Source organism: Nyctibius grandis, chromosome 8 (genome assembly GCF_013368605.1).
Source record: "Nyctibius grandis isolate bNycGra1 chromosome 8, bNycGra1.pri, whole genome shotgun sequence".
Taxonomy (NCBI): Eukaryota; Metazoa; Chordata; class Aves; order Nyctibiiformes; family Nyctibiidae; genus Nyctibius; species Nyctibius grandis.
In genome coordinates, this window is record NC_090665.1 from 39079870 (window position 1) to 39105002 (window position 25133).

The 25133-nt window shown below is 54.8% G+C and overlaps 1 protein-coding gene across 1 annotated transcript in view; it reads right to left on the minus strand.

The window, feature by feature from the left end:
• The window catches only part of ZSWIM5 (zinc finger SWIM-type containing 5), a 101562-nt gene that overhangs the window by 2600 nt on the left and 73829 nt on the right, over positions 1-25133 (minus strand). Inside the window, exons 3-13 of the mRNA XM_068406779.1 lie at positions 18707-18855; positions 17930-18080; positions 12372-12551; positions 9907-10083; positions 7381-7527; positions 6294-6431; positions 5542-5802; positions 4974-5109; positions 3101-3258; positions 658-821; positions 270-351 (exon numbers count right to left, since the gene is read on the minus strand). Of these exons, the coding sequence (XP_068262880.1) occupies positions 270-351; positions 658-821; positions 3101-3258; positions 4974-5109; positions 5542-5802; positions 6294-6431; positions 7381-7527; positions 9907-10083; positions 12372-12551; positions 17930-18080; positions 18707-18855 (1743 nt within the window). The remainder of the gene's footprint in view (positions 1-269; positions 352-657; positions 822-3100; positions 3259-4973; positions 5110-5541; positions 5803-6293; positions 6432-7380; positions 7528-9906; positions 10084-12371; positions 12552-17929; positions 18081-18706; positions 18856-25133) is intronic.

Here is a 25133-nt window from a genome sequence, read left to right on the forward strand (position 1 = left end):
GGCAGAGGCTATCCTGCTTGGCCATGCTGCAGGGCACAGCGAACACCGCTGGCCTGGCCCAGGTACAGTGGACCCGTTCTAGTCCCAAACCCGGCCACTGCTGTGGCCCCAGCCCTGCCAGCTGGCACTCTGGGGGTGCATCCAGTTACCCAGGAAGAAATGGGAGACCCAGGAGAGCTCAGACGCCCAGGGCTATGGATGACCCCGGGATGTCCGTGCCCACCCCACTCCCACCGCACACAGGATGGACACCGCGGCGCTGCACTCACCCACTTCGGTAGCACACGTCACCAGCCACCTCACCATCTCCCGCCGCCGCCAGTTGAGGGTGGACAGGGTCATGCGCATCACCTGCGAGGCAAAGTCAGGGTGACCAGCTGCACCACAGGGCTCCAACGTGTCCACCCAACACAGTGGTGCTCCCCAAAAATCCCTCTGGCCCAGCTGGCTACAGGCTCCCTGTCGCTGCTCCGCCTCCACCCAAACCGCAGTGGGCACAGGGGCCTCCCAGGGCTGAGCTCCCCTGCTCGGGGCCATGCAGGGATGAATTTACTCCTTCCACAGGGGACCGCCTGCTTGGTGGAAGACCATCACCAGTGCTGCTGCCACAGCATGTGGGGCAGAAGGGCCACCGGCACCCCCAACGCCATCCCGTACCTGGAGCCCCAGCTCCAGCGCCACGTTGAGCAGCGTTGTGTCTGAGTTGCTGTCGGCTGGCGTGGCGATCTTGAACGCATCCTGGGCCAGCTTGAAGATCAAGGAGGAGGAGTGGATGTTCTTCTGGATGGCCTCCAGCACCGTGCGTAGGCGTAGCATGTCCCCTGGGTGCAGGCAAGAATGGTCAGATGGCTCGGCCTCCCCCCACCTTGCCCTCGAGCCTCATCTCCTGCCTGCACTAGGTGTTGAACAGCCCCTTCAGCATGGTCAGCCACTCTAGACATGCATGTGGAGGGACGCACAGGGATGCTGGATCAGGCCCTGCAGTCCAACAGCAAAATGGTGCGTCCTCCCCAGGAGGTGACACATCCTACAGCACACACCCTCACTCAAGAACATCCTCTCATGGAGAGGACAAACAACACTGAGTGATCCCAGAGACATCCTGGAGCATTAGCAGACATGTCCAGGCACCTGGATGTTCTACCCTGGGCTCAAGTTTGACAGCTGTAAAGCAGACTCTTCCCAACAAAGGAGGGGTTTGGGGAGATGCCCAGTGCTGAACGGCCGCAGAAAGGTCAGCCTTCATTTAAGAACATTAAAAAGAAGAAGAAAAGCTGTTTGCTGCACACATACTGTCTTGCCCGGTAAGTCCCTTCGCTCTGCAAGACTAGCAAAGGCTGGGCCAGGGTCACCCAGACTCACTATGGCTTGGTCCTGGCTGCCCCAGGTCAGGCACGCAGCTCTCACGACTGAGACAGGCTGAGATACCCCCAAAGAAGGGGGTTCCTGGCACAACACCCAGTGATGCTGTGGGTCTCCTGCCACAGGAGGCCATGCGTACCAGAAGGACATGTGATGACATCGGAAGATGGGACAGGATCTTGGAAGAGGGATCCATCAATGCATATTAAATCATGATCCTGCATCTGGCTTGGGAAATCCTCCTGTCAGCCTCTGTGGGACACAGGGTGGGGAGAGGGACCTTCGGCATGGGTGCAGACCAGAGATGCCAACATGCCACATCAGGTCCCTCTGCTTTGCTCCAGGTTCGTGTTTCTACTCCCATAGTCGTAAACTGAGCAGATGAACCTCATGCAAGGAGAGCCAAGTAAATCACAGCAGTGGGAAAAACCTAGTGCTGCTCCTGGGCACACGGAGACATGTGGGGTGACTAATAGCTAAAGATATCGCCTGCCGCCCACAGCAGCTGCCTGCAACACCACCAAAATCCAAGCCTAAAACAGCTCGCGGGGGCGCGGGTGAGAGAGGCTGTGAGGACACAGGATCGCATCGGGACAGGCTGCAGCGGGGGAACACCTGGGGAAGGGGACAGCGGGAAAAGCAGACATAGTCCAATGGCCCTGCACCCTCAGCATAAAAACCTCATCCCCATTAGGCGCTGGAAGGGAGAAGAAATTAAAGGATAAGTCAGGTACCAGCTCTCCATCAGGGCACTGCAAGGCAGGGGCAGGACACCATCAGCCCTGGAAAAGCAGCCAAGAGGAGGAGGGCTGGAAGGAGAGAAGAGGCTGCCGAGGCAGCGAGGCTGGAGCTTTCTGACAGCTCATTTACCTTCCACCTCGCTGGGGAAGCAGCACCTTCCCTCTCAGGCTGGCAGCACCGAGGGCCGGAGGCTGCCGCAGCCTGCGCAGGACAGCAGTGGGCAGTGGTAACTGCTTGGCTCACCGACCCTCATGGGGCACAAGGTGCTCACCATCCCAGTGGGGTTGGTTTCTGGACAGAAGGATGTTTAATGAAAAACCTATGTTCGCCTTCATCGCTGTGCCTGGGCAGAAACCAAAGAGGCCTGAGAAACCAGCAAGGAGGTGTTCTACGAGCCCCCCAACGGATGGGACCAAGGTGTCCCAACCCAGCACAGCTGTCCTCATCTCGAGCCCTGCCGAAAGCCACACGTGGTTTGGTGCACAGGAAGGTCTTCTCCCTCCTACAGCCTGTGCAAGTTCATTACCACAGGGCAGGAAGAGACAAAGCAGAGGTAAAAGCATAAGCAGCTTCAAACTAAACCATGGCATGAACCCAGGACACTTCTGGCAGGGCTAGCTGACCTGGCAGCTGACCACGCTACAGGGAAGACATGGTCCAGCATCACCCAGGCGAACCACCCAGGATCCACAGCACTGTGCCTGGCATCCCTGCAGGGTTGTCTGCACCTCCTGGGAACCTCCTGTCCTGCCCTGCCAGACCACGAGCCTTGGGGCCCTTTGTGACAACAGCCCCAGAATCCTTGTCTATGGTGGGCTGCTCCAAGGCCAGCTCACCGTGCCCTGCCCGTGGTGGGCTGCCAGCGGGGCACCCAGCCAGTCTGCCAGTGCTCAAGGGAGCAGAAGCAGGAGCTCCCTCTTTTCTCCAGGAAATCCCTTTGATGCTCTTGTGCAGCATCATCCCATCACCCCTGTCCCAGAGCTGTCCCCCCACCAACCTTTGGCTGCTGTGAGCATGGTGGAGGCCAGCTCGCACTGCTGCGACTCCAGGTGCCCCAGGGTGAACCAGCGCGGGTATCTGCTGGGGACCACCGAGACCAGGTGGTGGGGGTGAGTCACGTCGCCGGACGGTGCCGTGGTCTCCAGGACGGGCAACCTGAAAGGCGGACGGTAGGAGGCAACATCAGACCCCAGCCCAGCCCCGGCTTTGCCCCATCTCCCCAAGGCGCTGGCGAGGTGAGGCAGGGGCTGCCTGCAGGCAGCTGCCCACAGCGCTGCCTTTGAAACCATCCTACTGCCGTGCACGTGTGGGGGGTCCTGCAGCTGCGTGCTCAACACATGGGCACAGGCATCAATCTGAGACCAACTTGAAAGGAGGAGAATGATCCGTGAAGTGACTTATAAACTTGTAAGGAAAAGCACAAGCCTCAGAAAAAAAAAAAAGCAGCAAAATCCCTCCTCCCTCCACGCTCCTTTCATGTCAAGAGTGGCCGGCAGAACTCCTGGCTTTATCATCTGGTTCTTCTCAAAACACCCAGCCGTGATCAGAAGCAGCAGAACATTTCCCCAGGGCCTCTGCAGCCGGTTTCGGTTACCTGCTTTTGTGGGGATATCTCAAAGCCTGGAAAACCTGGGGGAGAAGGAAGCCTAAGGAAGGGGAGCAGGAGTCTCACGTCGCCAGCCATGGTGACAAAACCATGTTGGCTCTTAAACCCCTGATTTGGTGCTGGTGTCACTAACTCGATGGTCAGCTGAGGCGTGCAGGAGGGAAATTGTCCCCCCAGACACGGAGAGCATCCAACTATCTCTGCTTTCCTCGTTCGCAGGCTTGGGTACCCACAGGGCAGCAGAAGCCCAACCTTCCCAGCCCAGGTCAGAGACACCTAAACACAGGAGGTCCCAGCTGGGAGCAGGGGACAGGCACTAAGAGATGGCGAGGGAGCAATGCGCACCCACAGGGCACTCAATCCCAGTCCTGCTCGGCAGCTGGAGGTCTTAGGTCTGGTGGGGCATGGTGTTCCCACAAGCTGCAGAGGCCTTTGGCTGCTCTTTTAGGCCTGGCTGTCCTCCTGAGCAGCTCTTCCCAGGACAGGAGGATTTCAAAATTTCCCTCTGTGCTGGGGAGAGATGGCTCATTTCACCGAGGAAATGGCGTCAGAAGGAGAGGGCACTGGGATGCTCTGGGGTTGATGGTCCTTGAAGCATTGACTCATTTGGGAAATTCCAGCCTTTTCAAGACCCACCCAGCCCCTGCCAAAAAACTGCAGTACACGGGCTGATGTCTGAGGTGTGTCATGCTCTGGGGAGGGAGATGTGGCTGCTCTCGGCATCAGCCCTGTCCCTGGTCCCAGAGACGGAGCTCGGCTTTAATGGAGAACAGGGTGCGACTGTGCTCTGCACCCAGCTCTGCGACATCCTGGAGCCCAGGACAAATCATCTGCCCATCGGTGCCGGGATAACAGCAGGGTGCCTGAGGCCTGGCAGACAGAAGGCAGATGACAGCACCATGCCTCTCTGGGACCTGCTTCGGTGGAGGACGCCTGTCACCAGGAGAGGCAGGTGGTGGTCCAGCCTGGGGCGAGGGGCTGGGCAGAGGGCTGGACCAGCAGACATTATCAGGCCCGTGCAAATCCCTACGGATGGGGCTTGAAAAGCAGGAATCGCCCAAACAGAGAGCAGGAGTCTCTTTGCACTGCTGCTTGGTGCCCGGGCAGCCCTACACGCTGCACAGGACGATCCCAGGCATGGCAAGCTCCAAGCCTGCCTCCACTCCCATCCCTGCTTGAGGGTTGCAAAGCATCCCAGCTTCCCAGCAGAGCAGAGAAGGGAGGCAAAACTGGGGGACAGAGACAGAATAAAACATGCACCAACCTCATGGCCCGCAAAGCCAGCTTGTACGCCAGATCTGCATCGTGGGGCAGCAGGGCAGAGAACAGGTATTTGGCAAAGGTGTGCATGGGGACGCTCTCACGGTGGATGACTTCTCCCAAGCCGCTGAAGGGACCACCTAGGTGGAAGCAGAGCCCATCAGCCATAATAAGCACAGCAGAATCTGTGGATGGGGTTTGCACCACCTCAAAGCTTTGAGGATCTGCTCAGCAGCTTCCTGGTGCGTTACTCAAGTTGGATACAGGACAAAGGGCTGCTCTTTCCTTTTCTAAAAACCCCTTTCAGGTCAAAATCCCTCAGAAACTGAGGCCACATGCTTAGCACCCTTCTCCGTAACATCTCTGAGGTGGTGTCGCTCCAGGGATGTCAGCAAACCCTTGTTTTGCCAGATGATGGGGCAGAGCAGCCATCCTACAGACTCAGCACCACACCCACACAGGAAGAAGCCAGGATGGGGTCAGCCAGGTGTAAATCTTGGAAAGGGCACCCTGGAGATGTTACCAGCACCCAGCTAAGACACAGGAGCCAGCTAGATGGACCAAGCCCCCACCTTCCAGAAGCAAGATGCACTGCTTCCGCAGGGTCTGCACCAGCACTGGGTCCAGCTCCAGGTCCTGCAGCCGGGCAATGATCTGCTCCTCATTGCGGCACACCTTGTCCTGGGCATAGAGACCTTCAGGCATCACTCTCTGCTGACCCATCCCCATCAGGGCCACCTCTAAGGCCAGGGACAGGTAAGACTCGCCGCTGTCTTGGCTGCCAGTTGCGACGGGCACATGTTGATACACTGGGGGTTTGGAGTCCCCGGCGTCTGGAAGAAAGGGGGAGTGATGCAGCAATGTTAGAAGAGCCTTCTTTAGTGGCAGAACCACAGCAGAGAGAAAACCCTCTCAACTTCAGAAGCAAGACCCACGCTTCCCTTGCTGCCTGCCTTTGGTCACTCAGAGATGATGGATAAAAGCTCCCTATGGGAGATGTGGGCTCCATCCTCCTCTCGTGCAGAAGACCCAAGACCTGTGCAACAGGGTGCACGGCTGACACCAGTGCCTTCCCATGGGCCAGCATGCCTTGGCCCAGCTCTGCTCTGCTGCTCTGCTCTGGTTGCACCCTGAAGGCTGGGAAAACTCAGGGCACTAACTCCCCCTCTCTGCACTGCAGCTCTGCCCTGGCTGCTCTGCAGAGGCGGAGAGGGGAGATTTGGAGCCCAGGAGTCCTGAGCCCCACACCTGCACCCAGGGTCTGCCCGCTGGGCTCGGTTCAACTGCAGCCACCGGGAAGGGAGCCAGGAGGAGCACTCAGTACCTGAAATTTCAAGGCAATTTTCCTCTTCTAATCTACAAGCTTCGGTCAGGGTGAGAAAGAGGCAGCCGATGGGGTTCAGGGGGTGGCCTACCCAGCCCTCCAAGTTGGTGATGGTTGTTGCTCCTCGCTGCAGCAGCTCTACAAAAAAAAAACAGAACAGAAAGACATTAAAAGTGAAGAATTTAAAGACAGGTTTCTGCACTCAGAGAGGTCTCTCAGACCAAAGACCATGGGCCTGGGACATGGGGACCTCCAGGGCCAACCTGGACATGGCAGCTTGCGAGGGCAAGCAGCAGCTCAGAGCAACCACCCCGCACGCTGCCACAGACATCAGAGGGAGCAGGCACCCAACAAAAAAAGGTGCGCCGAAGGCCACATAAGACACAGCGGTTCATTCTCTGTTCCAAGAGGACACGAGGGGCTGCAGAGTCCCAAGATGGAGTCTTAAAGTCAGACCGCAGCTTGTGGACTCGTTTGCAAAGGTAGCCTGAATGTTTTGGAAACACAAGCACAAATCTCTCTGGAGATGACAAAGACTCCCAGTGAGTCTTAAAAGCTCCATCTTTTGATGACCTCAAGCTGGCTGAGCTACTGAGGCCCAGGAGTTACCGACCACCAGCAGTGCTGCAGTAACTGCCCCCAGCTCTCTAACAACTGCAACTGCAAAAGGAGAAACACTGGTCTTGTCTCCTGGCACAATTTACCCAGTGAATGAAAGGTGGAAGTAGCACACACAGCCAGTTACTGCAGCTCTGCAGACAAAGCAGCTCCTCTTCAATGCAGGCATCACCCACCATCGCCTGGGCAATCCTTACAGGCAACCAGACAACAGTGGGAACAAGAACACCCCTACTCCAGCAGCCCCAAGACAGCACGTGGGCACCTCTCTGTCCTTAGCAGGTGGGTACCAATGCAGTTTGGCTCAAGCAATCAGATGCATCAGTTTGTCTGGTACAGCACTGCCCACTGCCAACCTGTGCCGCTCTGGATGGGGCAGCACCACTCTGAGACGGAGAAGACCTTCTCAGCCAGCTGGGACACCCCAGCTAGACCTCATGGGATGCTTCTCCCATAGTTCTATTCATACCTTTCTTCTGATGCTTATATATCTCCAGCTGCCTTTGCTGTTGCAGTCGCAGGGTGTTGATTATGGCAACAGTTAGTCGGAGAGCTTCTCTGGGATAGCCGTGGGAGCGCAGGGCATCCACCCGAGCGCAGGCTGTCGGCACGTGTTCTGCAAGACAAGGACAAACACAGTGGCATGGCTGAGCCAGAGAAGTACAGAAATTCACGGGATGGTACTGATGGGGGGAGCAAACCTGACAGCATCAGGCTTCAGGGCATTTTCTTCTACTGGTCTTCCCCACGCCCCAGCTAAACTCCTACTCCCTGCCTTAAAGTCATCCCTTTCTCCCTGCCCCATGGCCAGGAATACTAACAAACAGGACTCCCACCACGTTCAACCCACAGCAGCCATGTCAGCACCTAAATCCCCACCTCCACAAACCTTATCTAGTGGAAGCATTTCCAACACACCATTGCTGCAATACGACAGCTCCAAATACAGGCTGTTACAACACTGCCACTCATTTCTCCTATAATCTGCCCAGCTTACGGTGATTTCTCTCATTGCCATGCACTCAAACACTTCTTGGCATCTCGCCCAACACCTCTCCCTGCTCTCATGGCACAGGTGATGATACGTAGGGTAAGGCTGTGCATTCAGCACTGAGCAGGGGGCACTGGCAGATTTGGGGTGATGTTTTAAACTGCTTCCTTAACACCTCCGTGGAGCGAGCTCTGCAGACACCCCATCTCTTCTGCAGCTCTCCTACCTGGTGTTTTATTACTCGGAACAGTCGTATGAAACCCCCCCCCCCGCCAAGACTCACAGTTGCTTAGGAATTCATCTGCTCCTGTTGCTCATTGCTCACCTGAAATCATAAGCAACTGTGGAGAGGATTATGACTGAGTGAGAAATTAGGAGGAGCAGATGACATGACATGCTGCATAACAAGTGGCGAAAATCCCACTTGACATTCTTGCAAAATGTCCTACCAAAGTGGAAAAGAAAAACAAAAACAAAAAAAAAGGCAAACAGAGAAGATCTAAAATTATGGTAGAGGGATAATTTCTATTCCTGGAAGAGCTCAGAAAGCTTTGGAAATGCAGACAGCCACCTCCACAAATGGGGTTTCCGCTTCCCAAAGGTCACCCTCAAGGAATACATGAGGAAGAGGCTTCACAACAAACACATCTGTAAAAGAGCTTCTTGTTGCTCCCTCTATTCATTTGCTAAATGGATGAAATATTCAGCTTCTCACTGAATTCATCACTGGAAGTTGCTGACAAATCACTCTCCTCTCCCAGCACCGAGTCCTCGTAGGGGTGCCAAGAAAGCAAAAGCACTAAATCCAAAAATCATGGCAAATACATCAGAAAAATAACATGCACCAACCAGCTGGGCCAAAGGGCTCACCAGAACCCAGATTATGCTAGGGACAGGGGAGCTGTGGCCACTACATCACTGCTAGATAGAGTCCATGGAAGCACTAACCCACCACCGCTGCCTATGGCTGTGCGGGGAGGAGAGCTGCTGCCTGCAGCTACACAAAACTCTTCCCAGAGTAGAAATGTCCTCTCCTGCTCCAGCTAAGCTAGCAGAGGTGTGCCAGCAGCCTTCACATAGGCCCTTTTAAACTCGTTTCCTGGCCTTAATAGCAACTTAGTGCCTGCTGCTCCACAAACCACATCTCTGGATGACTTTAAATATTGTCTTCCCATTTGGCTGGGTGATGGCAGACCTCGGCTCCTGGAGTGGACAACAGTGCAGTGGTGGATTTTGACCTGTTCCATGTCCATACATTCACCTCCTGGGCTGTAGGGATGAGGCATCCACCCTCCTGGAGGTGTGGGGGGCTTGTGTCTCCCATTCTGGGGTCAGTCTGAGGGCTGACAGCAACACCAGGCACCCCCAAGCCCTTCGTCTCACTCATTCTCATCCCAGACATGTAGCTGTCGAGGGTTTGCAGATCTGCCCAGGGTCATGAATTTGCAGTAGAGAAGTTGCATGGCTTGAGGTACGTGGACTAAGGGTCTACAACACAGGAGGGTAACTGGGCTTGACTGGTCCAGTATGCCTTAAGCTCACACAAGGCTTAATTGTACTGTTTGTTAATTGCCTTTCAGGGAAGACTAAAGAGAGTATGAGAGCAGGGAAGAAAAAAATCCAGAGGATACAGCTGTGCTCCCCAGACAACTTTCAAGGGACTTTACACAACCAGTCCCCCTGTACTGGGAACAGTGAGAGCTTGCACTGGGGACAGCCAAACACTGGCAGGATTAAAGAGGACACGAATCTGGTCCAAGCTGCTCAAGGGGAACTGAGACTGTAAAGATGTGGGGCTTGCTATAAGGACTGTGGCTGGGGTGTGGGAGGGCATCAAGTTGTTCTGCTCACCCTACTCCTCAGGCTAAGGGCCAGGGAGGCATTTTCAATCTAGGATGCAGAAGGTTGCAAGGACCCAGGGTAGCAAAGCTTCTTTGATGCCTTGGGTGGCTCTTCTCCACTGCCACCCAGGCCATGCAAGGGGCTGCTGGTTTGGATGCTCACCTAGCCACAGTGGCTGCCCCTGGGAGTTGAAGAGGAGGCTCTCGCCCTCGCGTTGGTAGGAGGGAGACACGTAGAAGTCACTGCTAATGATGCGCTGCAGGTGGCTGTCCTGCCAGTGGAGGTCACAGCCCTCGATCGCCCGGGTGAACACGGTTCGTCTAGGCCTGGCAAGCGAGTCTGCAAAGAGAAAAACCGTCAGTGCCTTGGTGGGGCAGGGACAGCCTGTTCCTGCCCCCAGACACGACCTCCCTGGGCAGAGCAATGTCTTTCCAATGAGAGCAAAGCCCCACCTGGTCCCACCCCAGCCATTTCTGAGCTGAGCGCAGGGGCTCTGGCCACTGCACTGCGTCAGATTGCCTTTAGATACCTCTGCTGCCCATCCTGTCTCTGATGGAGACTGGTGTCTCCTCAGACAGCACTGGTAAGTAACTTGCTAGAATAGCTGCCTTGGCCAGAGAGACGAGAAAAGAGGCAGGGACTGCCCATGCGTTTGCTTTTGGATGATAATCCACTGTCACACACGGGGCTGACGCCTTGAAACGCGGCAGCGCACTCCCACCCCAGCGTGCAGGCAGCGGCCAGGGGTCAGGACTGGGCTTCCTCAGCGTTACTGCCCCGCAAGCACCACGAGCTCTCCTGCTCCAGTGCAAAGCTCCAGCTTCACTGAAGCACAGCTGCTTAGATCAACAGCACCTGAAGCCACCAGGGGAACCAGAATGAGCATGTCATCTGCTTCTGGGTGATGGGGGGAAACCATCACCTCCCAGCAACCTCCTCTAGCTGTGTGAGAGGGCTGGAAGGGAGAAGGTGGCACTGTCTGAAACCCACCGCTGCGCTCTGCAGCGGGTGCCTGTGCACCTCTTCAGAGATGCTCTGTAACTTCACTGACATTTCTGAAGCTATTGAATGCTGGATGAGCATTTCACTCAGTCCAGACAGATCAGATGAGTGGTTCGTCGGAGGAAAAGGTCTGTTTGGAGCAATGCTGCTATCGCTCCAGCCACACCAGACCACCAGGGCCAAATGCAGCTCGTGGGCTGCAAAACGGGAAGCCACAAAGGAGATGCAACGCTGAATGTTTGGTCCTGCAACCCGCAATATGGGCCGACTTAAATGCATTCAAGTTGGGGAAACAAAAGGCACTGCTCAAAGCTGATCCAGGGAGGCTGGATAAACATGCTCTGGAAACGATGGCAACAAGTAATTAGCCTGAATGCTGCAGGCACCCCGAGGTAGAGAGAAATTAAACAGGTGTCGGTACGTACAGAACCAAGCCTGCTCACTTCACCGGGAAGGATTTCAGGAATCAGCTGTTCTCCTTCAGTAATAAAACAGGCTGGCAACAATCTGCAGCAATATGTGCCTATGCACAAACATTAACCCCGGGACACCTCCAGGGTCCGTGCTGCTTACAGTCCCCTGCTTGGAGAGGCAGGAGCGTGGGGACAAGGGGACATCACTGGCATGTGCTTTGGAAGCTCCCCGCACATCTGAAGAAATGACCTGCTCAGCCCCAGTGACCTGCCCCGAATGCCAGAGCGAATCCTTGGCCGAGCTGGGAACACCAGGGGGGAGTCCCAGGGCTGGCACAGGACATGGAGCACGGCCAGGTTTAAATTAAGCTGCTCCCCAAGGATGCACACAGGGAGGCACAGCGAGCAGCTGGGGCAGGCTGGCAGGACAGCTATGCTCCTGAGCCACTGCTGAGGGACTAATCCCACCCAGAAGAGTGAAGTTTCCTTTGTGGCACGGCTGCCATCCCCCCTGTCCTCTTCCCACTTTGGCCACACATAATACACCAAAGAGCAATCCCAGTGCAGCAGATGGAGGCACGGTAAGAGCAGTAACTTTCAGTTCATGTCTACTTCAGGCAAAAGGAAGGGGGAAAAGTGCTTTAAATTTAAGGGATCAAATGCTTTGTCAGGGGTTGAGAAAATATTTTAGCACAAAGGAACAACCCCACAACTACATGCTCTGTTTATGCTCTGCCCTTGAACATTCCTGGCTTAATAACTTATCTACCACCTGAATCAAAGCCCATAAGCAAGGCTCAAGGGCTGGGAAAGGGGCTCTGCATCATCTCCAACTGCTCACTCTCACATTACAGCCAGAGCTTCCCAGCTCAGCTCCATTCTGATTCAAGCAGCACTGGTTTTCTGTAAAACTCCATACCCAAACCTGCACAGACCGTAGGTGTCTAAACTCCCCCAAGGTCAAATTGCTTTAAAATGGCCTCTAATTTGATGCTCAATACACAGGTGACTTCACCCAAGATGTAGCAAAGAGCCAAACACTTCCAAATGTATCTAAAACCAGAGGCTCTAAAGCGAAACGTTTTGTATTCCCATGACTCCTGGAGACATCACCAGCAGCTGAACTGAGGTCTCTCAACTCTGGGGTGAGTTTTGACCCAGACCCAACTCCTGTGGCCACCGGCTGGATTTCCACTCCCTGCCCGGACTCACCTTGGCTGTGACCGGAGCTCTGCGTAAGCGCGTTGGTGATGTTGGGAAGCTCGTTACCATAATTGCCATCTTCCAGGGGACAGACGTCCATCTCGCCCCACTTGCGCAGCTGCCGGAGCCAGCAGGATTTCTCTTCCAGCTTGCAGTGGGGGTTTAACACCACGCACACCCACAGCGCCCCTAAACAAAGCCAAGGAATCAAGGAGGTGCCACCACCGTACCCATGTGGCAAAGCTCTTCCGCCGCCGCGCTTGTCGTGAGAGCCTGCAAGGTTTCATTGGCGTTCGTAAACTCATTTCAGCATAATGCACGGACCCAGGAGGGGGATTTAGACAGCTTTTAAATAAAAGTAAAACTCCTCTGTAATGAAGCTAAATTATAATCTCATGAGATGGGGGACAGTGGGGAGGAGGGAAGGAGAGAGTGGCTGTGTATGAATTTGTGAGTGCTTCTGTCTGCCAGGACAAATCTAGTGTTTGAACTACACATCAAAGCATGCTTAAAAACACCCTGGCAAGCTGCAGAGTCTGTATCTCCAAAGACTAACCTGATTTTGATCCTACCCACGTTCCAAGCGCTTTAAAGCCTGCTCTAAATGCTATTTCATCTGCCATTGTTCTTCAGGCCATTTGCATTCAACTATTTAAAAAGGAGATTTAGTGTATTTTCTTCCTTTTTTTTTTTTTTTTTTTTCCTTTTTCTTTTTTAATCCCCAGTAGCCCCCAGCCTGCAGAGGAACCAGCCCAGGAACCTGGAGCTTGGCTTGATGTCTCGCAGGCAAGAGCCCTTCTCACAAAGATCTCACAAGCAGAGGTGTCCATCAGTAGGACACCCATGCTGACACCCTCCAGGTCAACTATGGCACCTCACAGGCCCGACAATGCTGTCTGCTGTGTGAGAGGCAAAACCAGGCCCAAGACATCTGTTGTCACTAAGATCCAACTCATCCTTTTATGAGACAGGGCTGATGCTGGTGCTGCTAGCCGAGACTTGCCGACTCTCCTGAGTCACCCACTGCTCTGAAAAGGGCTGCAGCAACCCAAATAAGTGCAAAACCGTGATTTCTCCTTTAGCTAATTGCATTTCTGCTCAAATTTCCCATAAGGCTGCCAGGACACAGTGTGTCCCCTCCCTTGTGCCTGCCCCACAGGGCGGGATGGCTGTGTGCTGGCACAGCTGCCGTGTGCAGTGTCCCCGGGGATCCCCCTGGGCTCCTCTCTCTGCCCGTGTAGGATCCTGCCACGCATGCGGGACAGCTCAGCCTCCTGCAGAAACACCCTCCCCTGCCACTCCTCCATGGGCCCAGTGGGGACCTGGAGCACCTTCCTTCTCCCCACCCAGCCAGCCACTCTCCTCCCACCTCTCCATCACTCCCAGAGACAAAGTTCCCATCCCAAAGTGACAGCCAGCAGCAGGACAACATCACCCAACACGGCTCCACTGCGTGGTGAGGGAATTCCTCCACATGCCCAAACCACCCCCCTCGCTTGCTGTGTTTTGTGCAGCAGCTCCCCAGCTGCACAGCCACGCTGCCGAGCCAAACAGCCCCAAGCGAGTCTGCGCCTCCGACACAGGCAGCCGGTCCCTTTTCCAGGCACTGTGAGGCAAAACCAGGCTGAGAAGCGATGTCCTGACTCCGGCTCCACTCCAGTGTCTCCCCGCTCCTCTGGGTTGTAGCTGAGCTTTGGTGATGCTTTTGGGGTGCATCTTCCATCCTCTGCCAGTCGGGACTTGTGGACATGCTTGGTTCAAACCATTAATGAGGTGTGGAGGCTGTGCACGTCCGGCTCCTTGGAGCAGCTTGGATCAGCAGGAGGGACATCACAGCACAGATAGTGGCAGCAGCATCGCACACAGGAACGGCGACCGCAGTCACTGAAGATCAGCAAATATTCAAAGCAGCCCTCGCCCAGTCCAGCTCCATCTGTGCCTCAGCTCTGCTGCTCCCAGGGAAACCCACCAAAACCCCACTCCTTTCTGATGAACAGGGGGCAATAACACTTTTGATCTGCAACATCAGCGATTAATGCATGTGCAAGAGAAGAGCTATCTCCTTAGGGGTTTTCAGGGCCCATCCCTCCCAGAGCAAGTCTATGTCACTTGCTCCCAGGTTCCTGCAGGCTCCACGGGGGCTGCACAGACACAATGTCTTTGAAAAAGAGCAGGTCTCTGCTCCAGAAAATGAGTTTTCCTTAAGGCTCTGGTTACTACCCCTCAGCTGAGCAGTGGGTGCCTGCCCACTGCCACCCCAAGGGTATAAAACTCCCCACCACCTCCTCAGGCCAGCATGAGCTAAACGCTGCACGCAGCTCCTGCTGCTGGGCATCCCGGGGCTCCGACTGGTTTCAGGCACCCCCTTCCCACCAGCACTCCCGCCTGTTATAATTGCTCCTCTTTGCCTGCTCCAGGGGCTGCTTGTGCAAAAAACAGCCTCTGGCAATTTCGGCTCATGCCTCTGATGGTGCACAGAGTGGCTCGGCTGACAGGCGGTAACCAGGCTTGGTGCTCTAGCTCCGCTGCTCCCAGGAATGGGATGCACTCACTGGATTTTTGGCTCCCACAGCTCAGCTAAGATGCAATCTTCAGAAGCCTCATGACTTTGCAGCCTATTTTTGGGAGCTCTCCAAGGCATCCTTTGCCTGCCAAAACGCTGTGCCCCTGGGCTCTCCTGCAGAAGGGAAGATGCGGTGGGAGGTAAGGACAAGGAGGGAAGAGGGATTCACATCTGTCTCAGCCGTGATAGTTATCTGGGAAATGGAAAAGAGGGGTGTTCTGAGCCCTATGGTCAAGTGACATCAGCTGACAGCACAAGTGACTCCTGTCCTGAGCTGAAATGCCACGCCAGGTCAGACTCCATGTCTGCTCACATGCTGCAGAAACCTTCATCTGAACTTTCCGATAGCAGGAAGTTAAGCGGGAAACAAAGCGGCAGATCATGATTAAGCTAAGCCTCTACACAAAAATGCTTTTTGATGATGGGGCTGGGTGCAGGGACAGGGGGGTCGGAGCCTTCCCAGCCCAGCGGTCTCGGCTGCCGGCCCCGCAGAGGACAGGCACCCCGATCCCGTGCCCAAGTTTCCAAACCATCAAAGAAATTCTCCCGTTTCCCACAGGGTCACTCCCTGGCTTAATCTGCTGAAATTCCCCACTGTAAACAAGTGGCCGAGATAAATAAACCCGTCTCCAGGCAGATTAAGGTCAGGCTGCACTTCAGCTGGTTTTTCGTCTATTTTTTGTAATTAGGCTTTAATCGTAAGTACTAATGCGCCAGGGCAAATACTCCCACGCCGTAGAGCTCTCCATCCAGCAGGTCTTTCCTTTGGCTCCCCAGCAGACGGGGCAATAGATGTTCAGTTGGCAGCACATGCGCAAGCAAATGCCCTTTTTATTTCAATTTTTTTTTTTAAACTCTGAAATCCTGCGAAATCCTTTACATTTTCCACAGCATAAATCCACAATCTTCTTTAAGGCTGATCTTCTTCCAATCCCACGCATCTGTGATGCAGTCTTTGCTAAAATCGATGATTAATTATTAAACACGTGCCCAAAATAATTTCCGCGAGGCCTGTTTTTCTTTTCCATGTGGCAGGTGAACGCGGTCTGTGCTGGGGTTTCCCACAGCACCTGGCAACAGCCCCCTCATCCCTCCCTTTGGCAGCAGTGGTAACATCGGCCAGCTTTGGCATCCGCAGCCCACAGGCAGTGGGACAACGTGCCTTCACACACCCTGGCTACCATTACCCACCCAGTGATGGTTTAGGACATCTCTCCATGCTGCTGATGTTCATTACTGGTGAACACCACCAGCTCACTGCAGCTCTGGTCCCTTCGTGCCTCCACCCTTCATTCAGAGAGATGCTCTAATCCAAAAGCAAATGCTGCCCAAGGCCAAATCCAAAAGGCTTCCGTAAAATGGGGGAAATAATCCCTGCTTTGAGTATAGCCCATGCCTATCCTGCCCTGAAGCTGCTTCTTGGACCATTATCATGTCCTCTGCAGGGGCTTCTCTTCAGCATGGAGATGCCCAGACCCTCCTGCATGACATGACTACACCAGGCGAGCCGCTCGCTCTGACGTGCACTGGCTGGCACCACGCTTCGCCTGCTGTCAGGCTGATCCAGCCTTGGTAGGGTCCTGACGTCCACTGGCCACCTTGCCATCTGCTGATGGGGACGTGCTGTTGCCTCCTCCCACTCTGCCGACCAAAACTACGCACACCACCCTGGTCCTTGCACAGTTAAGCCAGGACTGAAACCCAACCACTCCCTGCATCGTGTGTGCAGGAAGGGAGGGAGGGCTCTCGGCTTGGATAGCGGGTTTGAAATCTGACCAAATAATCTGCAATTCTGGGCAAATTGCTTCCTGCATCCAGGCCTGCCCGGACACCCATCCATCCACATTTCACCAATGTGTTTGCTTTCTTCCATGCAGAAATTCTGGCTTGGTGGATTTGGCCACCTCTCCAGGATCCTTGCACATCCAACCATCTAGCTGCAGCATCCCAAAATCCTGGAAATATCTTCTTAGCAAGAAGCATAGATGAGTCCTCCAGAGCTGGTGTGGTTATTTCCATCCACTTAACTTCACACAGAAGCAAGACATCCCACCCCACCTGGCCCTTCTGCGCAGTTTGGCCAGGCTCTCCGGTCTCATGGCTATCTTTGCATTTGTTGGGCACTTAGTAGGAAGGTCTGTGATCCCAGCTGCAGTTTCAGGTGCTCCAGACCCTGGATCACCCTCACCCTTCTTCCAGCTCTACAACATCCCTCTGGTCCCAGCCCATGAGCCCTTGCCCTTACACAGCATATCCTACCAGCAGGCTGCAAAGAAGCTCAAACTCAAACTCACTCGTAAAACTATGGCACAAATCAAACTATTCAGCCAAGATCCCAGATGTCCAGGAGAGCCCAGAACTGCTGGGTTAACTCCAGCACACAACCAACCTCCCTGGGCCCACGTCATCTAAATGTTTTATTCTAATGATATTAGGTGTCAGCCAGCTGAGCCGGTGTCTAAGGTGCTTAGCTGGAATTACCCAGAACTGCATTTCCCTTAAAGCCAGGCTCTGCGCCGGCCATCCTGCCCCCGCTCACCCTGGAAATGTGCACCAGAGCAGGCAGAAATCTGTTAGACAGGATGAGACTTGAGAACCTGCCTTGTCCCCTCTGGATCACAGTTCCTTCAGGAACAGCACTTTCACGTCCAGGCTACATCCAGCCCCTGGGGCTCACCAGCCCCTGTGTCCTCCCTCGCAAAGGCTTCGGGGCAGCACACCAAACAACAGGCTGCTGCAAGTATGGGAGCAGCCACACTCTGCAAACCCATCATCCTTGACCCCTTTGTAGCACAGGGGCCAGTTTAAGGTGTCGAACCGTGTAGTTTGGGCCTGATCCAGCTGTCCCACCAGGACTTCCCCAGCAGGGGATACAGTAAGCTCCTGGCATCTCTCAGAGCCTCTGCCCCCCAAAAAAGAGCACCAAAGGCCTCTGGGATGATGTCTGATGGCTTGGCAGCCCAGCCAACCCTGCTGCTGCTCTCTGTGAGGCAGTGACCCTTACCCAGCTCATCCCAGAGCTGCCGGCACTTCTCCGTTATGCCCGTCCCCTGCTGCCTCCAGAGGGAGAGCCGAGGATCGGCCATGAACTGCTCTGTTATCAACGTCAGCATCCTGGCCCCGTTGGAGTCCCTCATGCGCAGCATCTCCCGGACCTGGAGAGGACAGAGAGAAGGTCTTTGGTGAGACAAACCATGGTCTCTCGGAAGTGCTGAAGACATGATCACCTGGCTGGCAACCCACAGCTCCCTCAGTCTGGGGGTCCAGCCTGTAAATATATACATATATATATATGTGTATAACGTATAGTCATATATGATAACACTCGTGCAATGGCTGTGATGTGCCTGGTTGGAGTCCAACTGCGTAGCAGCCACAGCCTAGGCTTTGAAGAGAACCAAGCGATCAAGAACATGAAAATAAGGCCCTTCTACAAAGAGAAGAGACCGTAGGCCAGTGCCACCTCGCCACGATCTCAGTAGGCTCTGCAGGGTTGGCCTTCCCCACACCGTGCTGATGGGGAGATGGGGGAAAGCCCTCCCTTGCGCAGGGATCACAGCAAGCCCATTGCGTGGGGGGAAGGGACCTGCCAGGAGAGAGGGTGGGACAACCCAGGCCTGACCCAGAGCCTGGATTACAACCGCCTGCTCTGCGACCAGGCAAGAAGGCACTGGAGCAGAGATTCCCAGCTGTGATGGGCACCCTGCCAGGGCAGCTGGCGAGCTGCCGGCTATGTGACACGCTGAGCAGAGAGGGAAGAGAGCAGCCGGCTCCTCCTCACCTTGGCAAACATGGAGTTGAGCTGCTTCCCCGAGCCGTAGTACCCTCCCTGAGATAGGAACAGCTTCACCTGCTCTCGGACCTGTTCCTCATCCAAGTGCCAGCAGTTCTCATCGTCGATGCTGGCCCCAGCAGTGGGGTCAGGAGCACCTGAGGGGACAGGGAGGGAGGAGAAAAAAAGAGAACCATGTTTATAGCAGCAGCATCAGCAGTCCCACCACCAAGAAGTGAACCTGTCACTATTTTACCTAGACCCACCTCTATTTTATCAGCTCAGGTGAGGGAAAACCAACCAGGTTCCCAGGCAGTGAGCCCCAGCTGGCAGTATCATGCTCTCCTTCCACAGCGGTGGCAGCAGCCATCAGAAGCGATCCCGACCACTGGGCTAATGCCTAGCTAGCCCCTTTCCCTCTGCGCCCCACGTGAAGTGAGGCTGAGGAAGAGCAGGTACCTGCCTTCCTTCAAAGCCCTGGGGGTGCAGGCAGCGCAGCTGCAGAGCCCAGAGCCCTCCCCAGCTCCAGGAATCACCCAGGGTCTCCTCCTCCTGCTCCACATCACCGGTTTGTTTAAACATCAGTAAAGCTCCAACTCCTGCAAGCCCTTCCCCATGTTAGGAACAGTCTAACAAAGGTACCACTGGGGGCTCCAGAACCCCAGGTTAAACACCCGGTCCTGCCCCTCATTTGCTTTAGGACAGGGGACAAGTCCCTGTGCATCAGTGTACCCGCCTGGGAGAGACCCTGCGCTGGAAAGAGCAAAGGATCAGTAATCCTTCAGCGAGCAAACTGTGACGAGAGCAGGGCCTTTGGAAGGCACACACGTGTGTTCACCAGCTGTATTTCATCTTCCAGAGAACCAAAAAAAAGAAAAAACCCCACAAGTGCTTTAAACAACAGCTCGGATCCACGTCTCCTTGCCTTGCCCCTTTCAATTCCCATTTTTCCCCCAAGCACTGCCCCACCTCCCAGCAATGCCCCGGCTTCCCAGGCTCACAGCACCGCTCCAGCGAGCGGCCAGGAGCACAAAAGGGAACAGAAACTCAGCTTTTTGGCTCCCTGCTTTTGAGTCCTGCTCTGCAGAAACTCTTCGGGGAAAATCAGTGCCAAGGAGGGACCGGTGCGGCTGGAGGATGCTCCGCTCCACTTTGCTCTGCCTCCCCCATTTCATCTCCCTTTTGAGTGAGGAAGGGGGTCAGCGTGGGAGAGGCGAGGAGCTGCGCAGACAGCCAAGGAATGCTGGAGCCAACACGTTCCCAGTTAAATCTTCCCCACTCGACTGGGATCTGGTTGGGAAGCAGACATCGCTTTCATGCAGAGACAGCTCGGGATGCTGCGCACGCCCCAGCCCCGTGCATTGCTGAACCAGGATCTCAAATGCAATTCATGAAAATCAAGCTCCAGGATGCCTGCTCAGCAGGCAACTGTCTCTTCTTGGCTTGTAAGCAAGAGGACATCAACCAAAGGGGTTCTGCTCTTCCGGCAAAGGCTGAGAACGCTCCCGACCTGATAAGATATAGCTATTTGTATTTAATGTCCTTTACAAAATTCCTTTGATTTCTGCTAACAGGCGCTGCCCGAGAGCGGTTCCAGCAAGCTCAAGGCGCAGCCTGCACCACGCTGAAGGGACAGGATGCTGCTGCTCCCTCTGCAGAATAATTTATGGTCGACACAACCACATAATAGGGACGGGAGCTGAAGCAGCAGAAAGGAAATCATGTCCCCTGGATGAGCACGAGGGCTTTCGCCGACAGCCCGCCGTGTGCCCTGATCTTGCTCCCCTGCTGCTGGTGGCCAAGCTCTGCCGTAAGACACGAGGGACCACTACACCTGGCACAGTCCATCCTGGCCATCTCAGCTTTTCTGGGCCTTTTCCTTCCCTCCCCCAAACCAGTCCTTATCTCGCAGATAAAGAGCACACAAGCCAGCGATTATCCCCTATCAGGAACCGATGACTAATCTGTCTACCCCAAGCGCTTATCCGGCCCCATCGCAGAGGTATCCCAGACTCTCGCACTCTTAATATCCTCCTCCCCACCATCCCGCCCACAGCTGCGGCTATCCAGCGTGGCAGGGTCATCTCAGCTGCCTCTATAGGGTCACCTGGCTGCATCTATAGGGACCAGGAGGGCGTGGATGCCTGGGGTGACCCATCTCACCTAAGCTCAGCTCATCCTTGGTCTCTCACCGAGGCCGCTGTGACAAGTAAAGACTGGAGGAGTTAGCAAGATGCAAAGAGTGGCTGCATTTTTCTGGGGTTCCCAGGACTACCCTCAGCGCTCGCTGCTCACACATAGCGTTAGCCCAAGCCGCGAGGAAAGAAGCGTGCAGCTAAATAAAACCTCCTCCTCCCACGCAACACATTGAGCACTTCACACATTGGGGTTCGGGCCGCAGCCAAATTAGTAACGTGCCTCCCGCACCTCCAAATAAAACCCAAATTTGCTTGTAAATGTATTTTTCTCTCCTATAAAAGATTCAGAGGGCTGTAATAGCAGATTCCCACACATGCGACACAACCCAGCAGATAACAGGCTGCCCAATTACGCTGGGGAGCTGGATAAACATTTAAGAGCAAACAACGGGATTTGTGCCGGGTTTAAATACTCATGGCAGGATTTGTCCACTTCCCCTTGCCAATGTTCACACCGCGGGGGCTTCGGCAGCGGCACGCCGTGACGCAGCCGCTGAGTGATTCCATGTCTCGGCTCCAAAGGAGCAGGGAACGGCATGTAAAACAGCCCGGCGCCTGCGTAACACGTTTCTCATATAGCAGCATTCCTGCTCCAAAGAGCCCTGTTTCAGATGTGCTGGATCTTGGTCCTGCCGGATTCAGATTTAAGGAAACACCATCGCACATCTTGAGTGGAAAGAGTGTTTTTCCAGCCCGTTTACACTGGCTGTGGAAACAGAGATAAAAATGCAATCCATCACGCTCCAAGCAGGACCCCCGCCTCGCTGCGGACTCGGGGTTTAACTGTTTGACAGCCAAGCGAGACTTCTCCAGGCAGACACAAAGACTGAGAAATAAGGACTGGAAAAATTTACAAATTAGAAAACAGAGCGAAGCCAGGCACGGAAAATTCAACGCCTTGCTCAGAAATTAGCTGCCCAACACACAAAAAAATGAAAGGCACTCCTGGACTGGAAAGCAGCAGGTTTCCAGGGCTGAGGACGTGGTGGGACCTCGTGAGTCATGCCAAGGCATCAGCGCATCCCAAATCCAAGCAGGGGAGACACATCAGCTGGGCGGCGTGGGAAGCACTCCCAGAGCATCTCACCCAGAGCAGGAGTGGCGACACAAAGTAAAAGGGATAATTATTATTTTTAACCAGTGCCTGGAGCTGATAAACTGATGGTAAAAGCAACCCAGGGATGCAGGTGGCCACCCTGGCATCTCCCTCGCAGTCATCTCAGCTGACTGTGCCCAGTACCCACTGGTGGCTCGGGGTCTGGCCGTGCTGGCCCCAGGGTCAGTGGTGCCGGGGAGGGCTCTGCCAGCCAGCCGAGCCACAGCCGCCCAGAGCAGGGCTGGCCGTCGTGGCAGCAGTTCACAAGGGCCATCTCATGACTGCACGTGGTGGCGTTGCTGAATGCCTCTGGGCTGCCTCTGCAGCGTCCAGAGAGAAAACAGACGTGAAGGAACAGCTTGGGGCAAGGCGTGGGGAGGACACAGACAAATAAACAAACAGCAGAAAACCTCAGAGAGAAAATAACCAGGCACCAGAAAGGAAATGAACTCTAATGAGGGATTAAAAACAGCAGCAAAACAAGGAGTCAAGCTCCACCAAGCCTCCCCGTTCATTTTCAAGGGGAGACGGGTTGTATGGAGACTCCAGGGTGGCCTGAAGATTCACACCCATCTGACAGTGATGGGGCAACTGAAGCCGGACCGGCTCCCAGCATGGTGGCCGGGAGCTCTCTGGTCCAGCTAGTACCAGCATCAGGACCAGCTGTCTTTGGAAGCCACTTGTCAAGCGCTACACATGTGCTCTGAGGTCATTTGGCAACCCCAGCAGCTCTGCAAGAGAAGGGGGAAAGCTGCTGGCAGAGACTTTCTCTCCAGCACTCAGGTGTGTTATTTTCCCTTAAATTCACATCAGCTCAGCAACCAGGAACACGAATCCCCTGGAGACCTGACCTTCTCCTCCTCCCCAGCGGGAAGGCAGAATTTCAAATAGACTTACCTGTGCTGCCCTCCAGATGCTGTTGTGGGATGACCTCCAAGTTGAAGACCGCCTGAGGACTCCTCAAACATTAGCCCTGGCTCAGTGCGACAGCACAAGCAGGCAGGGACTTCCCGCACGGCTGACCTGGCAGCCGACTTGCTGTGCACAAGGAGTAAGATGGGCCAACAGGTGAACAACAGTATTAGCCCAGGAGTTGAAGGAAGAGCTCAAGGTCGCCAAGAATACATCCCGGACAAAAGTGAAAAGGCAGAGGGCTCCTTATGGCTTTTGCATAAGCAGATCCAGTTTTCCTGTGCCAAAGCCTGAGGGACCATTCCCACTAAGAGTTTTCTGAAGGTCCTCTCCTCCAAGGAAGCTTCCGAGACCCTGACGGACCACAGAGGCCCCTTGGTGATTCACACTGACTCTCCGCTGGCATGTCCTCAGAGGGAGCTGCCCCTGCACTGCGAGACAGCGGAGGTTTTGTGGCTTTTCCCACTTCTGGCTCAAGAAGAGCATCCCAAGCCTTTCAACGGCATCAGCTGAGCGCCACAGACACTGTGTCACCCCCTGGCATTTCCGTGGGGCAGACAGACCGCTCTGACCATGTCTCCTGGGCTGAGGGCAACAGCTCACCCTGCCGTGCCCAAGCGCCGCTCAAGCAGGGTGAGTTACTGAGCTGCAAAGACCAGGCCTGCCAAAACCTCCTGCTCCTTACCCAAGGAAGGGAGAGACTTCACTGATGATGCACAAAGGATACCTCTAAGTCCCAAATCTTCTGGGTCCACAGTCCTCAGAGCTGCCTCTCCCGTCTTTAAGCTTCTAATTAAAGATTTTAATGACCACTGCCTCTGGACCTGCAGTGGTTTCCATCAGCCTCCTCTCCTTCCTTGGCCACAGACTGCTTTTGCCCTCAGGAAGAATCCAACATTTGCCTCCAAAGCCTGGACATCCCAATCAGGCTCAAAGGATGTATCTGAGAGAGCAGCTTTCCTTCTGTACACCCCACGCTGATCCTGTCTTCCTCTTAAAATAAATTCAAATCATTCCCTACAAGCATGAACCAAAACACCAGAGAAGAGTAAAGCCACCTCCCAAGTCTGCCGGATGGCTTGGACCCTGTGCACTCGCTTCTGCTGGGTGCCGGATCCACACTGTGAGAGGAGGAAGCCCAGCGCTGCTGTTAGGACTCATGGGTCCTTCCGAGTTCCCCTTCCTTCACATTGCTTGCTTTTGCCCCTGAAATCTCCCTCTCTGCCTACGATTCTCATTTCAGCTCTTTTTCACAGCCTTGCCCTCTCCGGTGACTCCTGGCCCTCTCTGCAATACTTCACTGCACCAAAGCAATCGCTCTCTGTTTCTCATTTGCACCTCAGAAGGACATCATCTTCCCATGTTTCATGGTGGTAGAGCATGGATCCCCCCCAATGGCAAAGCTGCACCTATCCCCGGCACGTCCCACCATGGCTGGTGGCCCTGAGCCACTTTCTCAGCTCGCATTTCCCCCGAGCCAGGCTGGCCCCATGGCAAACCAACGTGAGCCCTTGGCTGATGCTCTTGGAAGAGCAGAGGGAGCAGGGTGTCAAGGTGGCCACCATTGGATGCTCCTCACTCCGTCGGTGGCCTGGCTGTTGGATCCAAGCTCTCCAGCTACAGATCCTGGCTGCCCCCAGCAGCCACCCTACCAGGAAAAGCCAAGCAGTCACGTTTGTTGGCACAATGACAACCTTGCAGCCTTGCTCCATGCTGGTCAGTCACACCACCAACTTTGTCCCCAGGCAGGATCACACTGGGGGAGGGGACACAGCAGCACTGAAACCCATCCTGGTGTCCTGACTCCAGCTGTCACTTTGGACGCGGAGCGTAGAGGTGTCAGACACGTGAGACGCTCTCGCTGCAAGCACCCTGCCCTTTGCAGCCAGCACTAGAGCAGGAACATGGCCCACTTAAGCAGGCAGAGGTCAAGTGGGGAGCAGAGCAGCAGGCACACCTAGGCTCTCTGCTTGGATTGAATCCTTCGAGAACACAGAAGCGCCTTGGCTGCGCTCCGAGACTCCATCATTACTGGACAGTTTGCATTTCCTTCTAGGAAGGCAGCCGGGAAGATCTGCATGTGGTGCACAGCCCGCGGCTACAGACTCCTGCAAGGAACAAAGCTCTGACGCCCCGAGACGAGCGTGCCAGACAATGGACTGTAATTTTCTTCACCATTCAGGCTCTGCAGGGGGAGAAGGAGCAGCCCTGAAAGCCTTATTTTACAAAA